The sequence below is a fragment of the Calonectris borealis genome, chromosome 1 (assembly GCF_964195595.1).
Source record: "Calonectris borealis chromosome 1, bCalBor7.hap1.2, whole genome shotgun sequence".
NCBI lineage: Eukaryota > Metazoa > Chordata > Aves > Procellariiformes > Procellariidae > Calonectris > Calonectris borealis.
In genome coordinates, this window is record NC_134312.1 from 66716774 (window position 1) to 66731304 (window position 14531).

General features: G+C 36.8%; 1 protein-coding gene across 3 annotated transcripts in view; it reads right to left on the reverse strand.

Annotated features, from left to right (window-relative positions):
- FGD4 (FYVE, RhoGEF and PH domain containing 4) overlaps window positions 1–14531 on the reverse strand; it is a 119973-nt gene that overhangs the window by 11937 nt on the left and 93505 nt on the right. For all 3 annotated transcript variants that reach the window (XM_075158422.1, XM_075158430.1, XM_075158429.1), the window contains exons 5-11: window positions 13012–13101; window positions 10792–10937; window positions 6029–6185; window positions 4741–4879; window positions 3794–3852; window positions 3029–3175; window positions 1363–1535 (exon numbers count right to left, since the gene is read on the reverse strand). In XM_075158422.1, coding sequence (XP_075014523.1) covers window positions 1363–1535; window positions 3029–3175; window positions 3794–3852; window positions 4741–4879; window positions 6029–6185; window positions 10792–10937; window positions 13012–13101 — 911 coding nt within the window. The remainder of the gene's footprint in view (window positions 1–1362; window positions 1536–3028; window positions 3176–3793; window positions 3853–4740; window positions 4880–6028; window positions 6186–10791; window positions 10938–13011; window positions 13102–14531) is intronic.

The window sequence follows — 14531 nt, forward strand, 5'->3', positions numbered from 1 at the left end:
AAATGTTTGTAAAACGAAACAAAACATGAAAATGTTTTTCTCACACCTGAAATAAACTAATGCAATAAACTTTTAATTACTGATCGTTTGGGAAAGTTGACGACAAAAACTGGCTTTGTTGCAGCATTTTTCTTCCAACTAAAGTACTTCACAAACAGTACAGCAAGATGCCACCTATCACCATTGAAATGGACATATGGTATAACAACTTGCCAAATACTTAGCAAGACATCATACAGCAATTTATAGTAGATGTCATTGATAGCCAAAAACACACCCCGAAAGTCTTGCAGAGCTTAGTGAAAAGCTTTTTCCTGTCATTTTTCAAAATATATGTTTAATTTCAAATTCAATGATAGTATAAGTAAATTTCTATATGCTGTTATATTTTTATATTTACTGCTGTTACTCTCATTAAATATTGCAAATTTTTTTTCCATAAAGGAAAGTAGCTTGCAAGCTCATTTGCTAGCAAGCTATGGTTTGTCCCCAAATACATGATGTCAACACAGAACTATATCCACCATGGACATCCTTCTGCTTATTTAACCCTTGCCTCTCTGCAATGAAATCCTGACTGCTAAGAATAGGATCTTTAAGCAGGTCCAAAAAGAGAGGTGGAGCACCCTACTTTATTTGAAGTGGGGCAGTCTAGACAGGGAAGGTTTAGTCTAGGCAATGCAAAAAGCAGCGATGGGAAGGTAACCCAGCAAGAGGAGGATAGGAGGACTGATAAGGAAAGCAGAAAAGTGCCAGTCAGAAGAGTGCAACTGGAGGAAAAGGACCCAAGACCTAAAAGGAGAACTTGCCTTCCAGGGTGAGGTTGATACCTGGGACTGGAGGAAAACAAGTAGACTGGAAACAGGCCTGAGGAATGGAGGAAAGCAGGTGCCCATCTACCACTGTAGAAAACTATGTTCTGCGGACATATCCCCACCTGGGTGGAGAGTTTTGCTGGGTGGACATGCCCTGAGTGAACAGACCCATTTTTACCCAGGTGGCTCAGGTACCAGAGGCAGCAGCACATTAACAGCAGTGATTACACACTCAGTGACCCAAAACACTTAAGTTGGACAGATTGCCTTTGCGTCAGTTAGGTACACTGCTTTCAACTTTCCAGCCAGCCCGTTCACAGCTATCCTAGGTATTTCTGCAAGGCAGGGCAATGCGCTATAAATTGTAGATGCACCTTCTATTCCAAGAAATTCCTGGACTGATAATTTATGTTTTTGGCAGCCTTGTCTATTTTCAAAACACTGATATTAAGATGAAGCCCATTGCATCTTTCTCCAAATCTATCAGTCCAATCTTTTGTGTGTATATATTTAATCCTCCAAAATTAGATTAAGAGACTTTGCTTACCTGGCCTGCAACTCCAGTGTTCGCTCTTTTCCAGACACTTGAAAAGTGTGTGGATATTCTTCATTATGAGTTTCTATAATCTTCATGCCATCTATGCCAACTCTGGTTCGAACGGAGAACTTTGATCCTACCAAGCTGAATTTGGGGACGCAGTAGAGCAACATATTGTTAAACTGGGAAAAAAATAAACACATGGCTTTGCATTAACAAAACCACAGATACAGAGATCTGAGACAACATCGCAAAGCTGGACTCCGTGCGTGAGAAAGCAGGTTCTTTCCTGCTCAGTTGATACACAAGAAAACCAAAGCTTTCATGCAAGACAACTCCTTTTTCTTATTTGTTTAGAAATAAGATTAAAGGACAGCTTCAGTGGATATAAGAATAATTGCTCCGTACATGCAGCAGTCTTCACAGCATTTATTACCACCTATACTCAGACTGGATATTTTATACCATTGTAAACCTTCTGTTAGAAAAACCCCATTCTTATGCCCCAATTCTGCAAAAACTACTCTAAATGGCAGAGTAAGAACCCTTTTCTTCAGTGTATACATTTATACTTACTATGTACCAAAAACATTTGGTTTTGTAGAAGTTGTAACTAATATTATTTGAGGACATTATTTGTCTTTTCTCCAAGATACACGAACATTTCTGTCTTACGGTTTTTATTCACTGAAACCCTCAATATCACAGGGGGGAAAAAAAGCAAACATGAGCATGACAAAAATATATTCCTTTATTAAAGATTAGAACTTCAAATAATGTTTTAATGTCTAAAGCCCCAGCCTAGAAACACAGTTATTAGATCTATGGTGTTTAAATTTCACACGGTTTTTTTCCTTCACATTTTCTCACAATTAATTATTAAAAAGAGAAGCTCACTTCAGTTAAATCATATTTCATAGAAATCCTGCCTAGCCTATTGTCTAGTCTGTATCACAGATACAGCACATTTGAACTTGTCACCTTTCGTATGCAGAGCACATCATTTTAATCAGCTGTCTAGCCCCATTTGAAGTCTTACTATTCAATGGTTTCTCCTTTTGTTTGAAGCACAGATAAGCAGGAGTTGTGCCTCAACAACCCGTTACTAGTCTTTATTAACCAGAAGACATGCAGTGCCAGAGGCCCATAAGCAAAAATGTATTAGCAATTTTTAATGCATGGGAAGCAATGAACTACATCAAACCTTTTCCAAGGGAGTTGTAAGGGAGCATGGCTGTAGTTTGTTAGTTCCAAGACAGGACACAGGCACCTGACAGGAGGATGACCTGCCATGATAACAAGCTCCCACAGGACTATGAGACTTACTGGGACCTCAACACACACAATCTATCAGGACTGAAATCCTTAGCTTTTACATTTCCGTTTCATGAGAATGTCAAAATTCTCATGCTCTAGGACCTGCATTTATAATCAGCAGCTACTTATTTAAAAGTAAGTTGCTGGACACTGCTTCCATTTATTTAAAACCATATATTCTGTTCTAAATGGCGTTTTCAAGCCTTTCTGTAAGCAGTATAAGGTTTACTCATGCTCTAATATCACTAGTGGAAAGGCATCGACATCTACTAGAGAGGATTTCCCTCTCTCTTTGGTAGTTCTTTCAAGTCTAGAAAGGTATACAGCCACTCCTGTAAACACAGGCCACTATACTTACTAGGAAAAGATACCGTTCTTGAGCAGATGTATTGCGAGCAGCGAGTTTAAGGATCTGTCCTTCTTTTATCAGTTCATTTGAAGGGTTCACAATGTCTTCCTCTTCTCCCAGCATCTCATATATCTCTAACAATTTCTTTAGATTCTCCTTTACAGTGAAAACACAGCATAGATCTTTCTTTAAGCATGTTTAAATGAAATGACAGGAGCTTGTCTACGTCTGGAGAATGTTAGCTTTGAAAAACATATATATACCCAGTACATATGGTCAGCCATGCAGATTCATTAACATAGCTGATACAATAACAAGTACTTTTAGAAGTGTTATCCCCATGGTAATTTTAAAAAATGCAGTTATACATACAACCTGCATTATTTTTTGTCCAAAATATCTCACATACTTAACGAATACCTGTCATGCCAGCCCGATATGGTAGAGAAACAGTAACTACTCTTTACAAACATTATCCTTCCACTGACAGAAAGAGATGAACGAGAGATGTTAAGCGTCCAACATAGGGTCAGCTATGGAGACCAGGAGAGGAACCCAGTCTGTCCCATTTTCCACTTGAGAAAATTAGGTGCAATGCCAAATTTTGTCAATCATTCCAGGAGCTGTATAAATACATTAAGTAGGAGCAATCACTTGGACTCAGGAGACCTATTTTTGCCATTTTAGGGAAGATTTGCAATTCACACTCCTAGCTTCATCAAATACTCAAATATAATATATTAAAAATTGAACAAGGAAACAAGGATCATTTACCATTTTTCTTATTGCACTATTAGAGTGACTTGCTGCAGTGGATATAATTTCCAGGGATTCTAGACAAAAGAAAAAGAAAAAAGTAAAACCAAAAAGCTGCATTTTCACATATTTATATATTACATAGGAAAAAATGGATCATTCTATGAAATTATGTTTGTCATTTTTATGTAAATTACAACACTACAATAAATTTCTTAAATTATCAATAAAAACTAACGAAGGTAAAGTGGAAAGCATAAGAAAGTCAGCTAGCAAAAAGAAATTATAATCTTAGAGCTTCAGCACTTAGAATTTTTTCTGACATGAACAGTCATGGTTCTCTCTCCTCTTTTCTCAAAGTAGTCCAGAATGTCATATTATGTTTTTTAGTTGAAACAGCTCACATTACAAATATTTACAGTAATAGTACTAACAATGAAATATTTCAGAAAATTATCTGGCAAGTAATTTTGAACAATCCACGGAAATAGCTTAAACTGTTCTTGTGTAAATACAGAGGAATCAATTTTAAAATGGGCTGTTCTTTTTCCCTACAGGAGCTTAAAAATACAATAACTCCACTTTTTTACAAGAGACATATATTCCAAATGTGTATAAAGCAAACAAAAAAGCTGACCAAAGAAAAAAAAGAAAAAAAACCCACCACAACCCCTGAACATCCACAAAGCAAACAAATCAAAACCTGTGCGCTGTTCCAAAACTAAAGCAAAACTTATGTACTCCAGGAGGAGAATACTAAAGGCTTTACAGTTTTTAAATTAACCTCATCTAGTATTCAAACAGATTTTTTCCAAAGAATCCTACAACACCACTGAAGAAATTCTACCATTATTTTAAGAGGAACTTTGCTTCTTCACTTTATTTTTGCTGAAAATATCTTTAATTTACAGTATACTTTTACTATTATCTTATTATAGCTCTTCTAATGGCTAGAAGATACTTACTTTCAGCATCTTTCCAGTCTAGGGAATCCTGAGGCAATTTCCTTAGGTAGTCCTTTAGAAGCATCTCGTAGCGTGGAATGCGTTGTACTGGTTCTAGCATGTGATGTTGCAAAGTTAAATTTCCACACACTTTTTCCTTCTAAAAAATTGTAAACATATTTCAATGTAATAGGCAAAAATGTTATTAGGATATAGTAAAATAAAAGTTATGATTGATAAAACAGAAATAATGTATTTTGAAACTTGCACGAGAGCTTCTGAAACAAAACAAAACTACTTTACCAAACCAAATAATTAGAAATTCGTTCCTAAAAATAATTCTAAAAAGAGTTTTCCAAGTATCCAGTAGAATTCATAAAAGTCCTACCAAAAAACGCTCCCAAACTCTAGTGTATTTTAACTTATTTTTGTAATAACTCAGACAAAAGAATCGCAACTGAATTAATAACAACAGTTCATGGGCATGTATTAGAAAACAACTCGTAAAATATACCTTTATAGCTCATTTATCTATCTGAGAAGGGAGTGCTTTCTTTGAGTTTCATTTATAAGGTAAACCCACTCAGCAGTGTTTTAAGATGCATATTCATTTCCATAATCCTGGATGCGATTAAAGATTACATTGAAATGCACATAGTTGTCTTCCCTGGCTTAGAATCACAAGACCCTATAAAGCAGCAAAATTTAAGTCGAAATCCCTTATCCTATTTCTACCTGCTCAGTCTGCAGCAGGAAGACACATACCTGCCAATTCACAGAGAAACCTACAGGGAGCACTAGAGGGTATAAAACGCACCTTGGAAAAGAATGGTGCGTGGCTTAACTGTTCAGTTTTCTTTACCTTTTGTGGCTCAGCATTTAGGATTATATACTTGCTTCCAAAGCGTAGTGCTCTGCATAACAGCACTGGTGTGAGCCAACGGAATACTTACAGATTCAGTGCAAGGATCTATAGTTGCACTGATGATAGGTCACTTTATCTTAAAACAGTATTTACTTTTGGTACCTACAACAAAATGTAATTTTTTTTTAGTCTTCTCATGTTTCAGTCTTTATACTTTGGTCCTCTACGTTGCACTTGAAAGGCTGGATTTGTGTGGGTATTTGTGCACATGTGAAGGGAGAAGGAGAAGAAACAGAGTGCAGTGTGAAGCAGACAAAACCAACAACCCTTAATGCTAAGGGATTTGGTATTTAATTTTCTCTTTAATCCTTTTTTCACCTACAGACACATGTATTTTTATATATGCTTGTATTACTTGGAGATCTACACTATTCTCCCCATTACCTGAATGTCTTGAATAATGAATTTGAATTGAGGTGACCGTTCAGTCCACGTTTTCACCAATTCCATTGCGTTATCAAAATTCTTCACATACTCTCCATACATCTTGAGGAAAGGAGCTAACTTTTGCAGAATATCTCCAATTCTGGGGGTGGTAGTCCTGCAAAGTAAAAGGGTGGAATCTCAGAGCAAACAGGAAAGAAAAAAAGTCACACAAGGTTATAAAATGGTTTCAAGTGTTTAACAGAGAATCCTTCTGTTTGGGATCGCCTCATATAGAGTAACAAGATAACCATTAAAACTGACCTGAGTTAACATGGAAAGATTGTTTGTATCCTCTTTGATCATGTATAAGCATGACAAGTCATGTAGAGCACTAAAGAAAGAAAAGCTATCTATAATGAAAAACTTGAAAGGCTTTGTTTACAAAACATGACCTAATTTATTTTATTTGCAGTTCCTTAAAACTACGTTATCTTCTTTTGAGCATACTTTACCCTCTAAATATCTAACCTGTGGTTTTGTTTAAGGACTAAATCCATACTGTACAGCTTCCCTTCTGTGCCTTATATAAATACATGTATTTACAACTTTTTGTCTAAGAAAAGCTATGAAATAGAGGAGAATCCCTTGGATTCCAGTCTTTTGTGAGAACTTTCCCACATCTTTCCCAATTATTGATAGCATCTTCAAATAAAACAGAATAGTAAAGAAACTGATGGAGAGGCAGAGAGAAGCTGCACTCTCGACGCACACAAAGAAAGCAGAACGGCACACAGCCATCTCCAAGAACTACAATACAAAACATGTTTCACATTTCATTTTCAAGGACAGATTCAGAAACTCAGTACCTCTGGATCTCTGAAAGTCTGAAACCAATGTTGTGGTAGTGGTCTAAAGCAAAGCAATCTACTGCAATTACTTCAGCAATCTACTCCAAGACACCACTTCTCCAAGAGAAAAGCTGTGCAGAAGGGAAAAGTTATTTGAATAGCAACTACTGCCAGGAGTGGCAAAGGCTGCGCCAGCTCCAGCTCCCTCGGGGCGGGCAGCAGGTACCTACGTACGACCTGGCAGAGGTCTGAGCTACTGCTGGGCCTGGCAACTAGAGAAGGGGACAAGATAGGGTGGGAAGCTGGTCTCTGAAATCACCAAGGTTCTCCACCCTTAATTAGCTTCACATATTTTTTCAACCACTCTACATGCAAGCAGACACATGCATTTTCAAAGGCAAGCTAGAAATTTAAAACAAAAACCCACTCCTTTGATTCACTGAATGCTATTTCCCTGGGTTGTTATTTTATTGCAATGTAGCAGCATATTTTTTAACTGAAAATAAAATACAAATCATGCCAATTCCAACAGAACCGAAGAAAACGTGAATACATTTCTAAAGGTCATGAGGGAAAAAAAAAAAAAACACCCACAACAAAAAAACACAGACATTTAAAGTTTTCTGATAAATTTAACAGATAAGTAATTACAAAATTTTGCAATTAAAAAAAACTTAAAGCAGAAAAGACTGCGGCAATCTGTTGTATCTAAAGAAACTGGCACAAAAGAAGAATACTTCTAATTAACTGTTTCACAACTATTACCAGACAGACATTAAAAGAAAATTTCAAAACTTTTGTAAACCAAGAATTAAGAACAGTTTGCTATGCCTGCTCCTTGGATACATATGGCTGCTCATTTACACAGAGCACTGCAATTTCACTGTCTCTGAAGATTCAAGATTTTCAAAACTACTTTTCATGCATATGTCCAAAGACTCTCGGGCTGTAAAAGCACAAATTCATCACCATTTCAGGTAAGAAAGACAAGGATCACGTCACACAAAGAGCTCCGGACAAATAGGAAGGACAGGGGAAGTCTCAGAAAGCAAAGCGTTCTCAGAACAGCATCCTCCCTTGATGGACTTAGAAGTGTAGATAACTAGTTCATCTCATATTCAAACACTACGCACCATGAGCCAAAACACGAAATTCTCCTAAATGCTGTCAGGTCCAAGACAGTTACTATTTTCTTGGATAGACAGATCAGAAAGATAACGATTACCATGGACTGCACTGCACTATTGCCAGACAACAAAGCTAGCATCATTACATGGGTCAAGAAATAGGACTTCATTGTAACACAGGTACAGAAACACTTGTATTTCTGTGTTATCAGACCACAATGGTATTCACATTTGCATTCTAAAAACTCAAACATGAAATAGCTGACTTATTAATCATGATTTGTAGCAGCACATTTAAAACTGTCATGGCTGCAAGAAAACTAAGCGAAAGTCTGTAAAATCACAGCACAGCAAAGGTGACTACAGAACGGCTGCTTTCTCTTCCAACATACAAGCCAACAGGGATCCAACAAAATTGGAAGTTGCAGTTTCAAAGCAAAACAAATCATATGAGTAGGTCAGCCCTGTAATTGCCACAGATTCCAAAACTTTGTGTTGAAAGAGGGAAATAATTTCTTCACCAACCCTACCCCCCCGAGGCTCTCACACTGTTCTTTTATCCTTCCCCAGGTATCTGCTATTGGTCATCCTTGGGTACAAAAGACAGAGTTAGATAGGTATTTTATTTGATGTGGAATCACTGTTATGCTCTTTTCATGGGAAATATATTGCAACAGAGCTGTTTCTAATGTTTTCAAGCCATATGTTGTAAAAGAGAGATTCGGCTCCAGCTGTTGCTCAACTCATTCAAAATGCAACTACCAGACAATTTCATTTCCACCCGATAAGCTTAGATTCACACTTTTCTTCTAAGAAAGAAGAATCTGCTTCTGATCAGCTTTCCCAGTTGTGAAGCTATATATTTTTACCTTATGTTTTCAAAACAAACCTCAACTCAGAGAAAATGTCAGAAATTTTTATGCAGCTAGTTTTATTGGAAGCTAAAGAACAATAGAAGAAGTGCATGAACCTTCCAATAAAACATACTAAAGTATCTTCTATGTCCAATTAAGGGAACTGCTGAGGAAAGTGAACTCTCCAACTGGTAGAAGCTGTTGTGCCAGACAATTTCAGAGACTGGTGATGGGGATAGAAAATTATCCCAGATTTTTCTTTCAGCAATGATCAGAAATTGTTCTCTTCAACTGCACCCTTTCTTCTAACTCCTCCCAAAAGCATAATGTTTCAAGGACGTTTAAACAGGCTGTCTCAGGTACAGCACAGAGGTTGTTTCCAAGCAATGTGGGAAAGATAATATCCTTATGATGCAATTTATTAGTTTTGCACTAATAGTCAAAGCTCATCTGCAAAAGTACTTTTCAACCTTTGAAGCTATATAATTATACACACATTATTAGTGTGCAATTTAGCATTTTGCAAATACATAAGGTAGTGCAACCCATCTTCTGTGCTCTATAAAGCATCTAGAGCAAAATTTTAAGAGCACACCACAAATTTCATTTCAAATATATACAGCACTGACATAATGTAGTGTAAGCTGCTTTTTAAACATCGTTGGACTAAGTTAAACTCCACTTCTCGTGAATATGCACTCTATTTTAATCCAGGCATTCCTATTTCCTATCAGATTTTTTCAATTGATCAGAAGAAAAGGGTGGGTTTACCTTACACAGTCATTCTGCAAGTAATGTAAGTTAAGGTGTAAACTTTGCTACATTCCATGATGCTTTGGTTTTATTTACTTACTTTCATTATAGACTACACAGGGCTACCATATGTTTGTGCATGGTAACTATTCTGTTTTAAAGAATCATCATTTTAAAGGGGAATCATCTTACAGAATCAGGAGATATATAGCTTGTTCTCTAAAGCACCACTGTGTGGTCTGAGATTTTTTCATATATGTCATAAGAATATATTATCTCTTATTTTTCAGTGTGATTTTTGACAATTAAGGTGTTATATGAAAGTGTAACTGGAAATGATATCTGGACAAACACTAGAATTCCTCACGAAAAATCCCAGATAACATAGAATACAGCAACCAAACAGATGCTGAGGTGAAAAAACTGGATGAAACAATATTTATAAATTTTTATTGGTTTTTTGTTTTATTTTGTTTTTTAAATGAGGTGTCTCCTTTTCCCAAGTAAGTTAGGGAAGCAGCAATGGTTTGGGACTTTTTTTTTTTTTTTGACAATTACATGAGAGACCAAACATACATGGCTATATTTTAATATCTCCAGAATAGTATACACCAAGGCAGGAAAAAGATACTACAATAGTACATGATCATTACAGAGTATATTTGCACCTCAGCTATCCTTCTTGCTTGCTCCAAATAGAGGTCCTATCAAGAAAAGCTGAGGAAAAAATGTCCCCAAAACATTCCTGACCTGGATGTGGATTTCAAACAGAAAACCAAAACACAGAAAAACAAAAACATATCCCACCTTATTACAGAAAGCAATAATGACAAAGGTTACTGTGCTACAAGGGTAGCACAAACCACATACATGTTATTTATCTCAATTTTGTACTCTGTGCAATGAATTCATCAGGTAGCACATAACTTCAGTCTGAACCCCTAATTCAGCAAGGCATTTAATCATGAGTAATCTCACCAGCTTCAGCAAAATACATGTCCTTTATTTTGAGCAAATGATGCAAGTCCTCTACTGAGTCAGATCCTGATGAAGAGTGGATGAGCAGATGTTCTCCTACCCACAGTACTTCCTGGGCTTGAAGCACTTAATTATGAAGGTTCTTTCCCTACCTCAACCCTTCGACAGAGTTTCTACAGACATGGTTTTAGTAGTATATTAACCAGTGAATCGCCTCTTACCATTCTTGCATTCTTTTCTCAAGTTCTGGAAGTAAGAATTTACTGTGGAAGGCATTTATCGATGAAATATTAGAAAAGATTTTGTTAATCACTTCAGCTGGAAATGAACCTCTGTTGGCTTCTTCAAGGAGTCTAGAATAGAATACCTGCAATACAGAAGAAAAGCCCCAAACTTATCAGCCTATTATCTTTAATCAGTGGAAGACCACCTATCCACCCTTCCTGCTCCAACTGAGGCAAGACTAATATTTCAATAATATAGACAGGTAATGACAAACTTATTTATTGTCTTTCCCTCACCAGAGTTAAAAGCTTCTCCTCCCCTTACACCCCACTTTTTTTCTTGTGAGCCAGGAAAGCGCTGCAGGCGGAGCAGACGTAAGGAAAGCCAAACTGAAGTAGTGCCATTTTGGATTGACTCCAGGCATCCTGTCTGTTTTAACAGCTACATCATCTCAGCCTTCCCAGTCTTCCAGTTGCATTTTCCACTCTTGCTTTTTCTTCAGTTAGCATGATGTCTGATCACCATTAGCCCAACCACTCTCTTTGTATGCTGTATCCCCTTATCCTTTTGAAATCAAAATAGTTGGCAAACTATGAGTGGTCCCCACATACCATTTAAAGCACAAAAGGGGCCCAGTTCTGATCGGACTCTTCTATAGTCTCTTTAAAAAAAATATATTCTTTCTCCATCAGTGGGCTCTACCTGACCAGATGCAGCTACAACATGGCTAGAGACATGCACAGCTGTTAACGTGCACACCACATAAAACAGTGCTTATTGGGAGCTATGGTGCCTCTATCTCCCTCTCCCATGCTTGAACAGACCGCTTCTCCCTAGAAAGGGCTTCAGAAGTTTGGGAAAGGGCTTGGGAAGGAAAAGAGTCTGAAGACAGGAACTTTAATAAGTAACTGAGACAGCAAAAGTGTCTTAAAAGGAAAAAAGCCATACACTTTCACATATACTTTAAAACATGCTCACTTTGCTGCATCTCCGAGAGGACAGCTAGTTAATTTTGACGAGTTACTTTGAAGACTATAAAGGTTACATAACTTTTTAACCAAGTTTAGAAACGTAACGGTCCCTCCTCACTCTTCTGCTTTCCTCTCACTAGCAGCAGTTGAGCAGCTGTGCTTGAAACTCATTTTTCAGAACTCTGTCCAGTTAATATTTGGAAAACAGGCATAAGAGTAATGAGCGCATCAAGGAAAATAATTGTACATTACCCATCAGAAAAACCTATGAATGAAGTAAACGTTTTCCTTTTTTATTTTTAAACTTCTCTAAATCAAAGCTCTTTTTTTTTTTGCAATACTTTGTCTTTTAAAATACACATCATACCCGTCCCAATGTGGGTCAGCTAGGTAACTCCACTTTCATGAGGACGATTACTTAGATCCCCAAGCAGTCTGAAAAATTATAGTATCAGTTGAGGCTTTTTACTTTTTCCTCAACTCTGTGTAGAAGACTTATGCATTAGACCTGAAAAATTTAAACACCGATGTCTGAGAAAAATATCATAGAGTAAGGCAATGCATAGCTATAGGTATCCAGGTAAAGCAGATGTAGGTGTTATGTGAGAAAGTAAACAAGGCTTAAAAAGGAAAATACTGAAGAACCACAGGACTTTCACATTTAAGAAATATCAGTTTAAGTCTACAGAGCACAAGAATTCAAATCTTTCCTTGCAGAAGAGTAATTTCTGTTAACTTCAATAGGATTTAGTCTAAATATATAGTGGGGAAAAAAGGGCATATACAGTTTAGAACGCGTATCTTCCTAGGTTCTTTGGCACTAAAGAAAAATTCTGTTCAGGTGGCTCCAAGATTTGAAAGATTTAGTAATTTTCTAGTGGGCAGGTGATTTCAGTATTATAAAATGATACCCTTCTTGTCCCTGTCACCAGAAGCCAAGAAATGATGAGTGTAACATTATCCATCCCCTTAGTAAGTGGTTTGCACTAGTATTGCTTATGGTAACATTTACACCAGAGAACCTATTGCATTAATATCCACAAAATTCCAATACTTTTAAAAATCTAGTGTTCTTAAAATAGGAACATAGGCAAAGTTATGTAGCAACTGCAAATGCCTGACTGACAAAATCAGCAAAATGTGAAAAACATACCACCTTTTTATATAATTTGTATACACATGTATGCACAGCCATTCAAGTGAATCCAAGGTAAGAAAATAAAAACAAATTCAAGAAAAATGTACCCCATCTAGGAGGTCAAGTCGGCTAACGTAGGCTTTTTCTGTTTGCAGAAGTTCACTGGCAATTTTGTGCCGTTTCTGTTCATCTGTCTCCTGGAGGAAAATAAGAACAACTCTTAGGATACTGGAGAAAACAATACTAAAAAAAAAAAAAAAAAAGTTGAGAAGACACATGATTACCTTACAGTCCAAAATGCAACCGAAATCCAAGTTTCACATTTAGTAATAGTCACCCCATTTTGGAAAAAACAAACTTTACAGAGGTTTAATCAACAAATACAAAAGTCAGAGAAGAATAAACTGCTGAGTAAAACTCAGAGCCTGAAACATTTAGTATTTCTGTTTGTACAGGGATCTTTGCCAAAGCACCAACTCCCTACTTAACAGATCAGCTCACATCCTGGTAATCGAGTACCACTGACCTTTCAGAGCTGGAAGAACTGATTTGCAGAGTAAGAGGGAACAGATGGGATTAGTCGGTGTTCGCCCCCACCCCTGTTTCAAAAGTTATTGGAACTGCATGTTCTTTGCACGACAGAATTACTGAAAAATACCGTACAAAATGTTTTATGTTCATCAATACACTCATTGCTGATTAATTGTTGACTGCAATTAGAGGGCTCCTTCGCTAGGTCTTTATGGAAGTCACTTTTGCATCTTAAGGGAAGTGTTCACTTTAAAGTCTTTCATTCCACAAAATATATTTTTGATTCTTCTGCTAACGGAAACTTAAAACGTTCATTCAAATGTCAATATTAAACTAGATACGTTAGAATATAAAATTGTGAGTTGCTATGAGAAGTTACTTCAAAACAAACAATGAAAGCATAGCCTTCTAAAATATTAAAACATTAGGGAAATGCCTGATGCTCACAAGTGTCAGATTCAACAAAACGACACTTCCATTACAAAATTTTTCTTCTAGATTTAGTGCTAGCGCTGAAAAGTGTTCACATCTAATGACATCTGAGCCTTTCCTAAGTAAATGGCAGTGTTATCATGGCACTTATGGGAAAGTGGTAATTTTATAGACAAACCATAGAAAGTCTCCATAAAAAAATAAAGAGGAGAGCTTGAAAGAGTTATTTCTGATTTCAAACCGCACACTGCCTTCCATAAGAGTACGACAAACATTTGCAAGTACATTTATAAAGATGGTTTGCAGAATACTGAATACTAAAGTGCAGTCTTTTCGTTTAAAGGACTTCAGTGGCTTTTTTCCCCTTTTCAGTATTCAATAAGTATTCCAAATTTGAACACATTTCAATTCTAACCTGCAGCATTAACAGTCACACTGCTACACGGCAAGCCTCCTCCCTAAATACAGGCTTTCGATAATGACTTCAAAGCTGTTCATTAAATCTGTTTAAATCAGCATAGCAACCACAGTAACCTACAGAACAGCATTTTAAGTGCTGTCAAGAGACATTGCAGGGAGCTGAAGGATTAGCTATTACAGCTACAGCATGCCGTTTAGTGCAGCCATTTACAAGGGATCTCACATGTGGACTTGAGGCACAAAA